Genomic DNA, 19,264 nt, shown 5'->3' with positions numbered 1-19,264 from the left:
GTCAGTGCTCACATTATAAAATGCCCAATCTAACAGATTGTATTACACCATAAAATTTGACCCATATGAAAAGTTCTATAAGAACTTTAAATTATCTATAATTCACCGATTTAGAGGAAACCCTGTGTAAAGGAAGAGAAACACAGATATATTTCATCCACTCCCTAATCAACTCAAACTGAATTTTGGACTGTAACATAACGGTCTTAATTTGTAAGGTATACAATCCAAATTCTAATAATTACTGTATAGCAAAGCATCAAACTGAGTAAATTTCCCTCTTTCTAATATTTCCTCAACAAAATGCTACAAGGAGATCAAAATATCAAACTTAACATGTTGAATAATTATTTGTATTATAAAGGAAACAGAGCAAACAGAAGGATGTTATAGGAGAGACCAAATTTTTAAATAAAAATTGATGTCCAAAATTGCTTACCTGCTTTCTTCAGCTTTGATCATTGCTATTAAAGAGAGAAAAAGAGTCATCTACTAGTTTTAAAATATAATCCTGAAAATAAACTTTAAAAGATAAAATATCATACAATAGGATTTCATTTGCCATCCTAAAAACCAAAAAATCACTTTTACAGAACAAATTCTTGCTCCAATGTTCTAATATAGCAAATAAAGACTAAAATAAATTTAAATAAGAATAATTACTAGGAAAGTTTATTCCATGCTGCTACTTTCCCAAAGGCTGCTGTAACAACTCTATGAAAGTATCTGCATAATTCTGGAAGAAAACAGTATTTTCTCCAGGGATGAGACGAGTTTGATATATTTTTAAGATACTAAATTCAAAATGGGATCAAATTTATTACAAAATTCCAGCACATATATACTAGCATTGACAAGTAGATAGATAGTTATGCACACCGACTATTTGTAGTAGGGTTATATCAGAAATGAGCTTGATACGTCATAAGTAATCAACTGGGAATCTACCTATCTACAATATTATTGTTAGCCAATGCTAGTATAGGTAACTTAAACTGAGCTTTAAAGATCTGTACTATTTCAGTTTTCATTCCAATACATTTTCCTTTGGATGTAACAAAAATATCTTTTATTTGACATCATTAGGGAATGAGATTCTCCACATTAAGTGATAATGTAAGCCTAACTCTTTATAAAAATATTTTTAAAACTTACCACCCTTTAAAGAAAAACATTTCTGAAAATCTGTTTAGGATGGCTGAAAAAACATACTTAAAAGTTATCATTACTAATATAATTAACATTTTTCTGATACAATGATGATCTAACTAATGAGGTCGCACAAGGATGACAGTGTCTTCTAGGAAATTTTTATTACCTTTCCTGCCAGATGTCATTCCACATCAGTATCTACTTTATTAGCCTCATTCTCCTAGAATCTGCTGCTTCTAATTCTGTATACTTTATGAAACTAGATTCTATTAAAAGTGAGTATGAAAACTAGATTTTCAATTCTTACTCATTATCTCTATTTTAAATCTTAGGTTTTATATTTAGTATTAGGTATTTCTAGATTTTTAAGGGTTATTCTGATTAGTTCCAATGTTGAAAAATTCTCCCTTAATAAGAAAGGTGGGATATTTGGTTTACCTTAATTCTTCCGTAACGAACATATCAAGGTTATTTTGCAACGTAATGCTAAAACAAAACCAGCATTATTAAATATATAGTCTGACAATATACTAACAAAATATAAATGGATAAAGATTCAAGGTTCTCTACTATGTACTACTATGAACGAGTTAAAACACATATTCTGTGTATGCACCAACACTCATAGTAGGATTTAGAAATTTTGTATATGAAATCCTTGTTCAATTGAATGATAAACGATTTTTTTCTAAAAACCAGAGTACAATTTTAAAAGCTACAAGCTCATTTATAATATAACCCTTTAATGAAAGGAATTCTTAGATTTTTTTCACTGCAGATTTATCCAGTCATGGTTAGTGAATATTAGTGACATACTCTAATAAAAAACGTTAGGTATGACAGAAAATGAATTATCAAAGCAGCTCACCATGCAGGTTTGATTTTGTAATAAGACTTCCAGCAACAATGGTATTCTGGTATCCTAGTTTCAGTGGAATCAAATCAAATAAAAATCTATTTAAAATCTATAGAACTGAGATCTACAGCAACAAGAAAATAACAGCCCAACAAACTGTTATATCATTTTAAATGTTCTAATCATTTAATTAAAAAAAAAAAGGCCTTTGTTTGAACAATCCTATTCTGGAGGAATTGTTTCAAAGTGAATGGCATACATATATAAAAGATATACATTAAAACTACTTTTCCCCATTTTACCTTCGAGATCCTCAAGTTCTTTAGGTTTGGCCCAGCGAGATTCTTTTGTTTGAGAATTGTAATAGTAAGGCTTTCCAGAATCTGATTTGTATTCCTTCCAGGGGCATTTAGATAAGAGTTGCTAAAGAGAGAGAAAAAAAACCTGTCTGTTAATAATAATATATTTAGCATCACTGATCATTTGCATGTCTGTTTTCACTAATTACCAATTGCGATACAATTCTAAAAATTGTGAGATGATGGTAATAATATAAACTATCAATTATTGAATACTCACTGAGTGATGTCATTTGAATATATTATTTACACTGCAAAATGGGTAAAATAATTCCGTATCTAGGGACTGTTACTTGAAGTCAGAAAGTAATTTGTTTAAGGTAATATACTCATTAAAAAGCAGAACCAAGATTCAAAATCCGTTGTATATGAATTTCAAATCCTACTTACTCTTAGCATTTACACCCCATTATAGGTAAAGATTATCATCCATATTTAATAGTCTTCTCAAATACTAATACTAGTTGGAAAACCACAAAAATTGGAAAAAAACAAAATCCAGTTTAGTCATGCTCAGATTTCAGTTTCGTAGTTTATTATAACTCTGTATGAACTAACTTATGTAAGCAAACATGTAGGTATAATATACTTAAAATCTAATATGTAAAACCTGTTAGGGTGGCATGAGAAATCTATCCAAAGCTTGAATCCAGACACAGTGTCTTGGACAAAGTACAGAATTAATATCATTGACTATTAATCAGTATTGGAAAATACATGTTTTTAAAAATCTACCAACTTCCCCTCCCAAGCATTGCTGTGCATATCAGTATGCGGACCTGGAAAATACTCTTACCTTCTCAAATTCCTTTATTAGGAAGAGAAGAAAACAAAAAAGGTCTACCACCAGCTACAGTGAAACTTAAGCACTGCAACCTTAAATGCCAGATCAACTCTTACTTACTTAGCACCCCAGAGTTTCTAACTAAACCACATGCAACATTGCTTAGTTCAGTTTATTCCTTCAACTTTAACTTTTTCTTCAGTATCTGTATAGTATGAATGGTAAAACTTACAACACAAAACGAAATAACACACTTTTAAAAACAGCATTTCAGGCAAAGAGAAAACCTCCCACTCTAAGAGAAGGTACTTTAAGGTAACTTAACTTCATTCATCTCCACTACTCTTAACCCTACCGGAAATTTAAGAACTCAATAGAAGTCATTTAAAATCACCCAGTTTTGCTACAAATAGAAAAAAATAAAAAAGAAATAGTCTTTCCTGGTTCCAATTTATTCTTTAAATCACATTTCTTAAACTGATCTCACTCTACTAGGTTTTCTGAGCAGGGGCAAAATCACTAAACAAGATTAATCTGATGAGTTTTATTGCTCTTCTTCCTGATCGGTTTGACTACATTAATCCTCTTTTTTTCCTGAATGTCTTTACAGATCTTTTTCTGGCATTTAAGCAACCCTGCTCTTTGGATAGTCGACTACTTACAAAATCCTAAAAAAATATGCCCCAGTCGAGCTGATGGTCCCTGAATTCCAGCCCTCAAAACTTTTACCTCAGCAGGTGTTTTAAGATCATCTGGTTTCTCCCAGGTAGACTGTTTGGTTTCAGTGTTGTAGTAGTAAGTCCTTCCATCAGGTGATTTATGTTCAGTCCACATAGATTTCTAAAGATTAAAGATTATAAAAAGATATAAATTATTTAACAATGCCATTGACAATGAATATCAGTATCATTAGTTCCAAGGCAATAAATATATTAGGAAATCAATTAAAAGTATAAACTGGGCATATTTTGACAGTTTATTTCAGGATCCCTCTGAATTACAAAGATAAGAATACTCTCCTAAGAACAGTAACTTTATAACTTACATACACAAAATAGTCTTTCAAAATATAAATCTAAGCCTAGTGTATAAAAGAAAATATAGGAACTAGATGCTAATATAGTTGAATTGACCATGTATTCATCTATTCATCTACTCTAGTCTAAAAAATACTTGGTATCATCTTAGACAAAGTTCTAATTGACGTGCCATAAAGACACAGCTGTACAAACTGGAAAACACAGGTTCTGGACAACAATCAAATTTTAACTATCAACAAGATGAAATTTAACAGGGATAAAATGTGTATGTGAATGCCTCAAAGCAATAAAGGTAAGATAAAATTTTACATGAATGAAACTGGTTTGATATAGAATATAAATCCACTATTAAGGTCAACAGAACACACAAAGAACCTACTAGAAGTTGCTAATGATACTTCAGGCAACACTAGACATCTCTCAGATAAAGGTTGGTTAAAAGTTTTAAAAGGCATCATGAATGAATGAAATGATGATATCAAAGGTAGTAAATCTACTTCCAAGTAACAGATTTTTCAGATGGTGACAAATTTTACTATGCTTGAAGGAGGGTTACAAAAATGATGTATAGTATTTCTTCAAATTTAAGATATATTATTGTACAAACCTTTAAGAAAAAATAAAGTCACTGCCAAATGATCACATGCTTTTTTATCACTCAGATTTTACTTCAAACTTACTGATAGTCTTAATTGCACATTATTTTTTAACATATACCACTTTTAGGCATACGTAACAAGAAAAACAGGCAAACGAAGCACTTAAGAGATCCCTTAAATTTCCTCACATTGAGACTTTCTATGTCAGAGTTGCTGATGTCCATTATATTCCAAATATAACCATCAAATATATTGGTAATATGGTATTATCTTTAAAAAATCATAAATAAAAAATCATAAAGTGAAAAATCACTGGTACTGGTTCCTAATGTCTTTTGTACTTATTTAAAAAGCTGATTTACTTTTTCTTATCAACTTTAAAAATAACTGACCGAGTTTTTATTTTTGTTTTGGGAATGTGACTGAACATAATGTGATTCATTTCTTTACCAATTTTTTTCACCTTAATCATTTTATTCCTAGTTCCCAAGGGAGTGATGTTACTTTTATGATCTTCCTTGAAACCAATGATGTGGGTACTTTTGCTGTTTACTCATGCACAACTGCTAACCTGACAATGGAGGTCACAGACACTATGGATTACAGCAGGGGTCTCTAACCCCCAGGACATGGACCACAGCACAGTTCCAGTCCATGGTCTGTTGGGAACGAGGCTGCACAGCAGGCGGTGAGTACTGGGTAAGCGAGCAAAGCTTCATTTGTATTTATAGCCACTCTCCATCGCTCGCATTACCTTGTGAGCTCTGCCTCCTGTCCTATCAGTGGTGGCACTAGTTTCTCATATGAGTGGAAACCCTATCATGAACTGTCCATGTGAAGGATCTAGGCTGCATGCTCCTTATGAGAAACTAATGCCTGATCATCTGTCACTGTCTCCCAACTAGACCATCCCATCCGCAATAAAATTCTGCATGCTGTAGCAGAATAATTAGACAATTCCAAAGCTGTGTTAAATTCTAGCACCTTATGCTGGATAAAACCACCATAACATCTCCTAAGCAAACAACACAGATGCTGACAAAAATAATCTGGTTGTGATTAGCCTGCTTTAACTTATCAAAAGGTGATGCGATTAGAAACACAAATGTGGAAACTTCAACTATATGATAATGCTTTATTTCACAAATTAGTGTTAAAGACAGAAAAAGGAGTTTATATTTTTCTTTTAAAAACAACTAATGATCTCAGTGGCATCCCAAAACTGTACTACCTAAACAGAGTTCTACCGAAGTTTCAAAACTGTGTAGACTGCTTTAAACTTTCCAAGTCACATCTGCTAAGGAGCATTAAGAAAAGAGGGAACTCAGCAAAACCATGAGGAGATAAAAGAATAATTTTTTTAAAAAGGGGGAGACACTGTATAGCTGACCAAATAATGAGGAGGAAGAGAAGACACAGCTAATAAAACAGAAATCAACTTAATATTCTATATCTATTTATTTAAGCCTTCTAACTATACTACAAAACAGGTATAATCACTATCTTGCTATATATATATGTGTGTGTGTTTATATATATGTATATATATATATAAAAGGTTTAGCAAGGCTGGTAACTTGCTAATAGGGACTCGGGAAATGACACTAGAATATCGAGCTGCTTTTCAAGACCACAATTATTTTGTTACCAACAGTTATTGTATAAATAAAAAATTAGACATGAAATGGCAGTTCTGAGAAATCAATTAAAACAACATTTTTTGGGAAGTTGATAAATTGGGAGTATATCAACAAAACAAGGGAAAAAATTATCCTTACTCTATCTATAATCAATATGAAAAGAAAGTCTCATGAAAAATAAACATGGCCATAGACCGAATACAGTTAACATATTAATGTTCAACTTCACTAGCCAATAAACAAAACACACATTAATGAAAACTTTTTGCTCATCAGATAAATGACAAAGACCATTAATATACAATGGGAAAGGAGTACAAGAAAAAGGGCACTCTCATGTGCTAACTGTTGGGAATAAAATTAGCATAAAGGCAACAGCAGTTCTTACAAATACTAAAAATGCAAACATCAGATGATCCTGAAATTTCACTTTGAAAAACTGCATTCATATTGTTGCAAACATGTACAAGGACGTTGTCTACAATATTATTACCTGTAATGGTGAAAACTTAGTTAACTCAATGTCCAGCCATAGGAAAATAGGTCAAGTATGGCCCATTCATATTACTGATTATCCTATTTGTAATATAATAGAAAATGTCTAAGATGCAGTACCAAATGATATAGTGGCAAAAATATATACAGAAAAATCATTTGAAATGCAAAGAAAACTGGGCATAAGAAAAAAGGCATACATATGTAACTATCACAAGTAATAAGCTCTTCAGGTTCCGAAAAAGCTAGTCAACAAGATATAAAGAGGGTTATAAAAAAATTCAATACACTCAAACTCAATCTTCTGTGTGTCATGGAGACAAACACATATACACACACATTTGTACAATGTATAAGCTGAATTTAAGAAAACTAAGGAAAAAAAATAGCCACATCCAAACACTAAATAAACAGAAAAATCTCCGCACTACCCTAAATAAGGAAAATAAGAAAATGTCGGCCAGGCATGGTGGCTCACGCCTATGATCCCAGCAGTTTTAGAAGCCGAGGCAGGTGGATCACCTGAAGTCATGAGTTCGAGACCAGCCTGGCTAACATGATGAAACCTTGTTCCTACTAAACATACAAAAAAATTAGCTGGGCGTGGTGGCACACACCTATAATCCCAGCTACCTGGGAGGCTGTGGCAGTTGCTTGAACCTGGGAGGTGGAGGTTGCAGTGCTGAGATCGTGCCACTGCACTCCAGCTTGGGCAACAAGAGTGAAACTCTGTCTCAAAAAAAAAAAAAGAAAAGAAAAGAAAAAGAAAAAGCCAAATAATAAATCAGAAGTGAGGAAAAACACAATCGCAGATACAGATTTACAACACATCAAACCTACAGAAAATTATTTCCAAGCAAATAACTCCACCAAAATTCACACCAGAAAAAGCACATCACACTTAAACATCACAACAACACAAAAACAAAAGAAAGATGCAAAACCAGATGGTTTCAGAGTAGAATGTTATATAACCTTTAAAGAACACAGAATTGCAATTTTATATCATGATTTCAGATCATGGGAAAAAAAGATGAAATGTTCTTGCTTAATTAAAAAGAAAGCGTACCGGCCGGGCGCGGTGGCTCAAGCCTGTAATCCCAGCACTTTGGGAGGCCGAGGTGGGTGGATCACGAGGTCAAGAGATCGAGACCATCCTGGCCAACATGGTGAAACCCCATCTCTACTAAAAATACAAAAAATTAGCTGGGCGTGGTGGCGCGTGCCTGTAATCCCAGCTACTCAGGAGGCTGAGGCAGGAGAATTGCCTGAACCCAGGAGGCGGAGGTTGTGGTGAGCCGAGATCGCGCCATTGCACTCCAGCCTGGGTAACAAGAGCGGAACTCCGTCTCAAAAAAAAAAAAAAAAAAAAGAAAGGGTACCGAAAGAGCATCATGAATTTAAATTTAACAACATATACACTCTGACCAAGAGTAGGTCAATATTAGAAAATCTATAGAAGAATCATTTCCATTATCTAATCAAATCAAAAAAATATGTGATCCCACTATTAAACTTGGTATGATCGAATCATACCCAAAAACTAAGTTCACAAGTATTCAAAAAAAAAATGCTCAAACAATTTAAGAAAAACTCAAATAATAAAAGACAATCATATTGCACCCTAAAGCTATTTCCATTAAAATCACAAACAAAAACGTGTGTAATCAACTAAAATTCTAGCTAATATACCACAGCAATAAAATGAAATTACTGTTGTTAAATTTTGGAGAAGAAAGTAAGTTCTTGCTTTTACTGCTATTTTTATACACAGTCTTAAAACGCTATTCGAATTGATAAGGGGTCTGGTATGTCATTGGTTACAAGACAAATATTCAAAATAATCTGAAGAGACGACAATTAGGTTAAAATAAAAATAGGAAAAATAATGTACTCACAATGTAACAACTTTTTCTTTCTCTTTTTCTGAGAAAGAATCTTACTCTGTTGCCCAGGCTGGAGTGCAGTGGCTTGATCACCGCTCACTGCCGCCTCAAGCTACTGCGCTCAAGGGATCCTCCCTCTTCAGCCTCCTGAGTAGCTGGGACTACAGACACACACTACTATGCCAGGCTAATTCTTTATTTTTTGTAGAGACACGGTGTCACTTTGTTGACCAGATTTGTAACACATTTTTACAAAGCAAACAGAAACTTTTAAAATAGGATACCTATTTACCTTACCTAAACAGAATTTAAAACAAAACCATATTAGAAAAGTGGGAGACAATATACTGATAAAAAGTAACAGATCAAAAATTATCCTAAACACATATGTATATGGCAATTTAACCTTGAAATTCAGAGAGAAGCAATAGAAAAAGACAGGGAGAAAGAGATGACTCATCTTTTCTAGTTAAAGATTTTAATTCATTATCTTCTTATGCAGATCCAAGCAGATGCAAGACATGCCAAGATATAGGAATATCACAAAGTAATTTTATATAGCACACAGAATATTCTTAAAAACTAGCCCTGAACAAGTACATGAAGCTTCAATAAACTATAAAGAACCTTACATCTTACAGACTGTGCTTTCTGATCATAATGCAGTAAGGGTAGCTCATAAAAAAAAATTCCCCAAAGGTTCAATCCATGAAATAACTGATAGGCTGAAATAGCAGATTTAATTTTCATTAAAATTAGAAACTTCTGCTCTGTTAAAGATAGTCTCAAGAACAAGAAGACAAGCCATGAACTGGGAGAAAATACTTGCAAAAGACTTATCTGATAAAAAAAAAAACTTATCTGAAAAACTCTACAATAAAACAATCTGATTAAAAAATAGGCAAAAAGATCCAAAGAAACACTTTCCCAAAGACATACAGATGGCAAAAAAAAAAAAAAGCTCCAAATCACATATAATTAGCTGCAAATTAAAGCAAGATACCACATTATACACCTATTAAAATGGCAAAAATCCAAAACACTGATAACATCAAATGCTGGTGAAGGTGTGGTACAACAGGAATTCTCATTCACTGCTGTCAGGAATTCAGAGTGATACAGCTACTTCGGAAGACAACTTCAAGGTTTCTTACAAAACTAAACATACTCTTACTATATAACCCAGTAATAAATAGTGCTCCTCATTATCAGTATCTACCCAAATTAGCTGAAACTTATGCTCACACAGAAAATCTGCACATGGGTTTACAGCAACTTTACTCATAATGACCAAATCCTGGAAGCAACCAAAACGTTCTTCAGTACATAAACGGATAAAACGTGGTACATTCAGATAACGGAATATTATTCAGTGGTAACAAGAAAGGAAGTATTAAGCCACAGAAAGACAATGGAGGAAACTTAAATGTGTATTACTAAGTGAAAGAAGTCAATTTGAAAAGGCTACATACTGTATGATTTTTACTATATGAAAATCTCAGAAAAGCAAAACTATGGAGGCAGTAAAAAAAAAATCAGTGGTTGCTACAGCAGAGGAGGAAGAAATGAATAGGCAGAGCACAGGATTTCTAGGACAATGAAACTGTTCTGTGTGATACTGCAATGGTTGATACACATATATTCATTATACATTTGTCAAAATATATAGAATGTACAATATTAACAGTGAACCCTGACAAAAACTGTACTTTGGATGGTAATGATTTGTCAGTGTATATTCATCAATTGTAACATATGTACCAATATGGTGTGACATGCTGACTGACAGTAGGGAAGAGCAGTTATTTGTGGGGGGTATAATCTGGAAACTCTACTATCCACTCAATTTTGCTATAAACCTAAAACTGCTCTAAAAAACCAAAAGTTTTTTAAACAAAAGTCCCATGTCTGAAAACCAAGAAAAAATACCACTTAATAAAAATAATTTTTTTTTTTTGAGACGCAGTCTCACTCAGTCACCCAGGCTAATGTGCAGTGTCTCAATTCACTGCAGCCTCAACCTTCCCAGGCTCAAGCAATTCTCCCACCTCAGCCTCCCAAAGAGCTGGGACTACAAGTGTGTGCTACCACATCCAGCTAATTTTTGTATTTTTGTAGCGATGGGGTTTCACCATGTTACCCAGGCCAGTCTCAAATTCCTGGGCTCAAGAAATCCTCCCACCTTGGCCTCCTAAAGTGTTAGGATTACAGGCGTGAGCCACTGCACCTGGCCAGGAAAAGTATTAATATTGGTTTAGAAATACACAAATAGAAATAAACAGTGGAAAAGGAAACAAAGATATAAATGCTAGAATATGTGAGAATTTAAGATAGACAATAAAGAGCAGCTTTCAATTAAAGTCAGAAAAAATGGTTTGATAGCTGACACAACTGGCTATTCATCTTTTAGATATTTCAGATGAATCAAACACTTGCTTAAAAAAAGGCAAAAAAAAAAGTCTTTTAGGAAAATTTAAGAATGAGGAAACTTTTGTAAAAATTTAAATAAACTCACAAGCTAAAAGATAACCTATGTAATTATCACATAAAAGGCTGTGGCAAGCATCATTAAAAGAAAAATCAAGAGACCAGTCACAAAGAAAAATACTTGAAATTCATGATTATTAAAGGGTTAGCATCAATAACATCTGACAAACTCAAAATAAAATTTGCAAGAAAAATAAAAATAACCCAACCTAAAAATAGGAAACGAAAGGGATAGGCTAACAGAAGAGAAAGCCAAATACCAAATAAAATGTTCAATCTTATTGAGACAAAGAAGAACTATCACTTTAAACCCATGTCCATTCACAAAATTCAAATGAGTGATACTGGTTATTGCTGCCAGAGATTCTTAAAGAGAAAGACGTGGTACTGCACGGTTATTAGATATGTCTTTTTATATTCTTGAAAAACAACATGACCAGTTACATACTTGCCAACCCAAAAATAGTATTTCTGGAATCTTTCTTAGGTGTAAAAAAAAAAAAAAAAGAAAAAGAAAAGGGTCATAAGTGGGAGTGGATCCTAGATATAAACTGAATTTCCATTAAAAAGTGAATGATTTAATGTGTCTCTAATGCCAAATAATACTTTATAAAGTCATTTAAAAAATTACATCTACATTAAGAAACTTACACAGACTTTCGCAATAAACTAAACAAGAAAAACAAAATATAAAAGTGTATTTAACAAATAGGCATACATGTGAACCAATTATGTAAATGTGTTATTTGTCTATGCTTAAATAACATGCAAAAAGTTCCTTAGATATTAATGGTGGTGGTTCCCTCATGGTCAAAAAATTAAGGATGATTTTTACTTTCTTCTTACGTCTGCCTTGTTTAACTCCCAATAAGCCTGCATTATTTAAATATGCAAAACAAACAAACAAAAACCATTAGGTTATGCTTTTTCAAAAATAAAAGCAGGTACTTATAGTAAAATAATATCAAATGGGCCAGGCCTGATGGCTCACATCTGAAATCCCAGCACTTTGGAGGCCAGAGGTAGGTGGATTACTTGAGGACAGGAGTTAAAGACCATACTGGGCAACATGGTGAAACCCCATCTCTAAAAAAATACAAAAATTAGCCAGGTGTGGTGGGGGCACCTGTAGTCCCAGCTACTTAGGAGGCTGAGACAGGAGGATCACCTGAGGTGGTGGAGGTTGGAGTGAGCTGAGATGGTACCACTCCACTCCAGTCTTAGTGACAGAGATACTGTCTCGAAAAGAGAAAAGATTATCGTCTAATGTAACGCCTAAATTGTAATTACTAGGTAAGTACTGTACACCAACAAGTTCTGCTTCCCTTCTAACTGTAAGGGAAGAATTTAAATCCTTTTAAAAGTCGATACATATGATTTTCATCTCACATTAAATCCCACCAAAACTAGATTTTAAAATAAATCAATTTTTCAATCCTTGGAATAGAAAAAAGGGAAAACTATGGGTTAATGTAAAGATTTAGCTGACTGTACAGTAAAGTAGGTTTAAAGTATGAAATTAAAATACTACAAAGGTTTAAAGAGTACTTACTGCACCAGATGCTGTACCTAAAAAATAAAAAACAGGCAACATATTTACACTGCGACAAATCATGCTCTCATTCATAATAGTTTTAATATTTATTCATATGTTCATAGTACTTCCTCCTCATCCTCTCTAACCAAAGATTTTGAGACTGTCTTGACTGTCTCACATCTTTTCCAGAAAATAAACATCTATAGTGCAAAACATTTTCAAAGTTTGAACTTTCAATCTACAAACCCACCTGGAGGCAGTCTGAAAAGTATTCAACTTTGCCTTTTCTCTCTCTTTTTTTTTTTTAAATAAACTATAATAGATTATCTATCTTGCTTATTCCTCATTCTCTACAAAGTGTATTACTAAAGCACAAAATGCCTCTAACCACTGAGTCTATTGCTTTAGATTCCTGGTAAGTTTATCTAAATTTCAGAATTGTGCTGTACATATCAGACACCAGATATTCCTTTAAATTAAATTTAAAATAAGGTTTAAATTAAAATTTAAATTAAGATTAAATAAAACTTAAAAAATTCAGTTCTTCAATTGCACCAGCCACATTTCAAATACTCAACAACTAACTGCATATGTCTAGTGGCTACTGTATTTAGCAGTACAAATTACAGAACATTTCCATCACTGCAGAAAGTTCTATTAGATGGTACTGTCCTATACTACTACAGGAAAATCCTTAAGGGATTCTGAAATGCATGTTAGTCACAAAACTCATAATAATCATCTTGAATTTTAGAAGCTAGTAATTTAAATGTGCAAATAAAAAGATGGAGATTGTATGTAAAACAAAACAAAAATATGTTCATATATACTGAAAAAAGAAGCTACTATAGAATAATCTACCATATTCAAGCTACTATAGAAGGTAATTATAAAGCCAAAGCATCTTAAAAGTAACTAAAAAAAAAAAAAAATTAATTTTCCAGGATTGCTGAGGGTAATAGTACTTAGTTCTAGATATCTAAATAAAATAAAATAATTGTACTAGGTATTTAAGAACATTTTAGTTTAAATAAATAATGAAATCTGTGAAACGTCTTAAGATCAATTAAGTCTCATTTGAACCTGCAGAAAAGCACACAGTATATTTTAAACAACTTTCAACCAGTACGGTTTAAAACAAACAAACAAAAAAATCTTGTCTTAATCGTGGCATGAAGTTCAGCATGTGGAATATTAATTTATGTGAAAAACTATGTATTCATGAATACTGGAGGCATTACTATTATATATTAAAGTTTCACTCGTCAAAATGGCCAATTATTGGGAACTGATATTTACTCCAATGACTATTAACACAAGGGTCAAGCAGATGAAAGGAAAGTAACTCTGAAGTAGTCCAGAAGGCCAAGGAGGGCTCATACTAAACACCTGAAGTATAGAGCCACTACATCATTCTGTTTGCTAAGCATAAATATGAACTAAACCAGAGTTCATTCATTTAACATATACTCTCTGAGCACCTATTGTGTTGACAGGACTACCGTTAAGTATGAGGTCTAACACATGCCACTATACATAGTATACATACCTGCTGCTACATCCATACTATTTACTCCTGGCTGTAAGAGAAAAATGAAATTAGTATTATTCATCTTTTAAAAAAGTATTTTATATAAGCTCCTCATAAAGCACACTGAAATCAGTACTTGCTATGTATAATCCTCAAGACTCTAACTCAAAGATTCTTAGTAAAACTTTTACTAGTCTCAGTTCCCCAAGCTTGCTATAAATTGTAAAAGAGACTGGCAACCTGGGGCTATGGAAGTAGTTTAAATGTTATATGGTCACCAAGTGTACACAGGTTCTCAACCCGTTACCCTCAATTCTGGAAACCAAAACACTCTGAAAACCAACTTTTTAAAATATGGTGCCAAAACTCACTACAGTAACAAAACCTGTCCTAAATGAACATGAAACTCCACAATCTTCATTTATCCCAACCTCAGTGAATATCCACTAAGTTTTACTTTAATAACATTAATGTTATAAATTAGATGGCACTGCCCTGGATCCCACAGGAAATGTTTACCTATTATATGCAATGTGTTACTTTCCAGTATTATAAAGAGTTTTTGAAATGTGTCTGGTCTTAGGGTTTTGGGTAAGACATCTGCAAACTTACCACCCCAAGGGAGTATACCACATCTGTTCATTACAACCACTAGGGTATCAGGTAAAGATAAAGAATAAAGAAGTTAAACTAACTTTTATTTCATAATACTTTATATTGCTATACTACTGAACAGAGGTGGTAAGGCTGTTCAAAAGATTTTCTAATTAATTTGCCACAGCTGAAGTCTGAGAATTAGATTTCCAATTAAATCCTGATTTCTAAATCTAGTATTAAATCTTATTGTATCAATTTTTAATTAACACTCAGTGAGGTAAATATTTACCCTTTAAAACTTAAATGTTATTAGACCAATAAAATGTTTCTGGCTCACAATGTATACTTTTCAGTATTCTGGTCTTGTTTAATAGAGAATTAATCTAATAAATAAGGATGTACATACAGTATAATGTCAATAAAGGGGAAAATGTAAATGCCCATCATTCAAATTACAGAAACTAAATCCAGGACAAGCACAGTGGCTCATGCCTGTAATTCCAACACTGTGGGAGGCTGAGGCAGGAGGATCATTTGAGACTAGCCTGGGCAACATAGGGAGACCTCACCTCTATAAAACTTTAAAAAATTAGCTTGGCGTGGTGGTATGTGCCTGTGGTCTCAGCTACTCAGAAGGCTGAGGTGGGAGTATTGCTTGAGCCCAGGAGGTTGAGGCTGTAGTGAGCTGTTATCAGGCCACTCACTGCATTCCAGAGTGGGTGACAGAGCACAGAGCAAGACTGTCTCAAAAACAAACAAACAAACAAACAAAAAAACACGAAGAAAATAACCCAAGATGGATTAAAGGAAAAAAAAACACACACACACAAAGAAAAGAAACTAAAACTGAAAGCTCACAGTAATTCTCATACTTTATTACAGTACTACAGAGGCACTTCAACAGCTAACATGATTGCCTATAAAATACATAGATATTACTATTCCATATATAAAAGCAATCAATCAAAACATTACTTCACAGAAAATAGTTATTTTCACAAGATTACCGGTAAGGCAGGCTGCATGGAAGCCTGAGACATATGAGACATCATCATTCCAGGCATTACTGACGACATCATTCCAGGCATCTAAAATAAAAGCAAAAAAAGGTTACTATAAGACCAAAGCACTTAATACGACTTTAAGAATCCCATAACTTAAGATTAAAAACCACTTGACACTATACCATGTGAACAGTATGCTTAGTAAGTGCTTGTTGAATGAATGAAGTACTTTACCAAGGATCTATTTTAATATTTACATCGCCGTTCATACATATGATCAAAAGTATTTTAACAAGTAAATTTAAAACTTTGGACTATTAAGTTTTTTCTAGCCTGAATTTAAAAAAATATTAAATTTAGTTTTAACACCACATTCATATTTTTCTCACTTCTTTGGAGCAAGGGAGTTTAAGATAAAATTTTTTCAGCATTTTTCACCTTTGATTTTCATATATGTATTGAATAAATTTTGCAATGTGGCACATTTCAAAATCCCAGATCAAAGGTGCTTAATATCCAAACAGTGATTTTAAAAAATACGTTTAAAAAAAAACCTTTTAAAAATCACAAATCATCTATCCCCTTTCTTGTACAGAAAACTTAAGGCACATACATAAATATTTGAAGATATTAGTCCGGGAGCTCAATCTACTTCATCAAGAACTGCCATTCAAATCCAAGAATTAATTCTGCTAAGTTTGAATATAAATCCTGAAGATTAAGAGAAGTGTCTTAAGAATTTGACCCAATGCTTATCTATATTAGTATAATCTCATGTTACAATTTTGATTTTAATGAACATTAAAAAGATCTGAGGAAATTCAGAAGGGGACAAAAATTACACACAATAATCACAGGTATTGAAACAAAGTAACCAGTCATTAAACAATTTCAAAGTAAATGAACATTTTCAGAAATAAAACAACAGAAAAGAATACGCATATAGTCAGTAGGAACATACAGATTCAAGCCTTCTGAAGGTATGTAAGAACATGCACACACTGAATTGAATTCCTTGTGAAAGCAACCATGAAGCTAAACAAAGCTAAAGTACCTATTAAAATGAAGTGCCATGGAATTAACGGATTAAAAAAAACCAATAAACTGCCTAAACATCATTAAACAAGAACTTTTTGACAAAAATTGTGACTATAAGAATGTGGTGGCTAACTTGCAACATGGTCCAAATAATATATATTTTATTAACGTATAGAATTTGAAAACAGAAGCACTGGCAAGCCTTTATCATCCAGACTAACAGAATCAGAGAAATAATTTACAAAGTAAGGAGAAAAAAATATAACAATGAAATGAGAAAGAACTATAACTAGGCTTACTCCCAGCCCATACATCTCCTGCCAATAGATATAACCTTAAAATTAATTTTGCTTTAGGCCAATGTAAAATACATAGAATCAGGTAACTGGTTGTGTGGGAAAGCAACCAAGATGCATGAGAGAAACAGCCGCTACTTTAAATGACCTACATATAAAATCAAAAGCTGGTAACATATCCAAAACTAGAATTCTAAGCTTAACTGAGAGATCAAGGTTTGAAAACTTAAGAGAAAAACCAATCAAAGTAATTTCTCTAAGAATTAAAGGTATTTTTAAAAGTACAGTAAAATCTGCATAATGCAATAGAACAGGCGTCCCCAAACTTTTTACACAGGGGGCCAGTTCACTGTCCCTCAGACCGTTGGAGGACCGCCACATACTGTGCTCCTCTCACTGACCACCTATGAAAGAGGTGCCCCTTCCTGAAGTGCGGTGGGGGGGGCCGGATAAATGGCCTCAGGAGGCCGCAGTTTGGGGACACCTGCAATAGAATATTTAGGTCCTCCTGCATGGTAGCAACAGATTGTACAAATAAATATAATTTCAAATTGAAATATCCTGACTTTATAACGTATATAAAGATAAAATCTTATTTAAAAACAAAGACACACACACACACACACACACACAAAACCAACATGTAAGAGTTTACTAGACCAGGCCAATGAGACTTACAGCAGGCAATATTTGAAAATCACTAAAGAACATACAGAGTTTGACAGAGTTCTCTCTTTAACTGTCCTTCTTCCCATACCTAAAGTTTTTAAACACCTCAAAAATACTCCTTTAGACTGCAAATCATGGTATCGATTATAGAATGAGATTTAATGTCATATAAAAAGCTACCTTCTCCCTCAGAGATCTCTGTAAATTCTGGAGGTGAAGACTAGTTTATCCTGTTTTACCTGACAAACTAATCCGCAAGTCCTAAATTAAATACAGCCGAATATCCTGAAAGTAAACAGATAATTAATATAATTTAGATCAAAACTGTGATATTTACATAAAACCAAGTAACAAAACCAAAATATGCAAAATACTGTATTTTGTATGAAAAACTATTGTTAAGAATTGGAGAAATTTAAAGTTCCTTTAGAGGATTGAGCATCCCAGAAAAGTCTGTTTTTCGAAGTCTAAAAAAATCTACTTTGTGGCAATGTTATGATTCCTATTTTCTATTAATTCTAGGATGCACATAACAGAGGCATGTTTTACAATTTCTTTGAAGCTGAATCTTTCAACTTGTGTTGATTTATGCCAGTCACTTTGGCAGCACCATCAATCCGAGATCAGTAAAAGTTTCTAAGCTATCTATTATTTTAACACTTACTGTTAATGGGAATACAGGACGCAAACTTAGGAGAACTGGCTATGGTTCAAATCCTCAAAAGTGATTTTTCCCTCCCTCATCCCAATAACAAGAGTTGAAACATTCAAGTTTTTTTGCTCTCTCCTCTGGCCTGGTAGGTATACTTTTTTCACATAGAGGGTATAGTCCTTCGGTGTCTCAGCTTAATCTGTTGAGCGTTTCAGATTTTCCATTTAGGTTTTTTTTTTCCACTGTCTTAGGAGCACATAAAATATAGTCATGTGTCATTTAATGACTGTATGCTCTGAGAATTGTGTTGTCAGGAGATATCATCATTGTGTATCACAGAATGTACTTACACAAACCTGGATGGTTATAGCTTACTACACACCTAGACTATTATGGCATAGCCTTATTGCTCCTCGGCTACCAATAACTTGTTACTGCACTGAATACTGTAGGCAACTGTAACACAATGTTAAGTGTTTGCATATCTAGACATAGAAAAAATATAGTAAAAGATATTACATGATCTAACAGGAACACAATTGCGTATGTGGTCTGTCATTTACCAACACGCCACTATGTGGTCCACGACTGAAATACGGGGTCTCACCATTTCATCACTTAAGTTCAGTGAAGATGAGATTT

General features: G+C 33.3%; 1 protein-coding gene across 8 annotated transcripts in view; it reads right to left on the bottom strand.

Moving 5' to 3' along the window:
- The window catches only part of PRPF40A (pre-mRNA processing factor 40 homolog A), a 64,637-nt gene that overhangs the window by 26,646 nt on the left and 18,727 nt on the right, over window positions 1-19,264 (bottom strand). For 4 of the 8 annotated variants that reach the window (XM_039469558.2, XM_039469559.2, XM_039469562.2 and 1 more), the window contains exons 3-9: window positions 15,971-16,051; window positions 14,385-14,415; window positions 12,851-12,867; window positions 3,881-3,991; window positions 2,311-2,431; window positions 2,021-2,074; window positions 440-464 (exon numbers count right to left, since the gene is read on the bottom strand). In XM_039469558.2, the coding sequence (XP_039325492.1) occupies window positions 440-464; window positions 2,021-2,074; window positions 2,311-2,431; window positions 3,881-3,991; window positions 12,851-12,867; window positions 14,385-14,415; window positions 15,971-16,051 (440 nt within the window). The remainder of the gene's footprint in view (window positions 1-439; window positions 465-2,020; window positions 2,075-2,310; window positions 2,432-3,880; window positions 3,992-12,850; window positions 12,868-14,384; window positions 14,416-15,970; window positions 16,052-19,264) is intronic. The other 4 variants (XM_039469560.2, XM_039469561.2, XM_039469564.2 and 1 more) reach the window with 1 other exon arrangement.

Source organism: Saimiri boliviensis, chromosome 5 (assembly GCF_048565385.1).
Source record: "Saimiri boliviensis isolate mSaiBol1 chromosome 5, mSaiBol1.pri, whole genome shotgun sequence".
Classification (NCBI taxonomy): Eukaryota; Metazoa; Chordata; class Mammalia; order Primates; family Cebidae; genus Saimiri; species Saimiri boliviensis.
The sequence above is the reverse complement of the archived record's forward strand: the minus strand, read 5'-3'. Positions and strand labels throughout refer to the sequence as shown.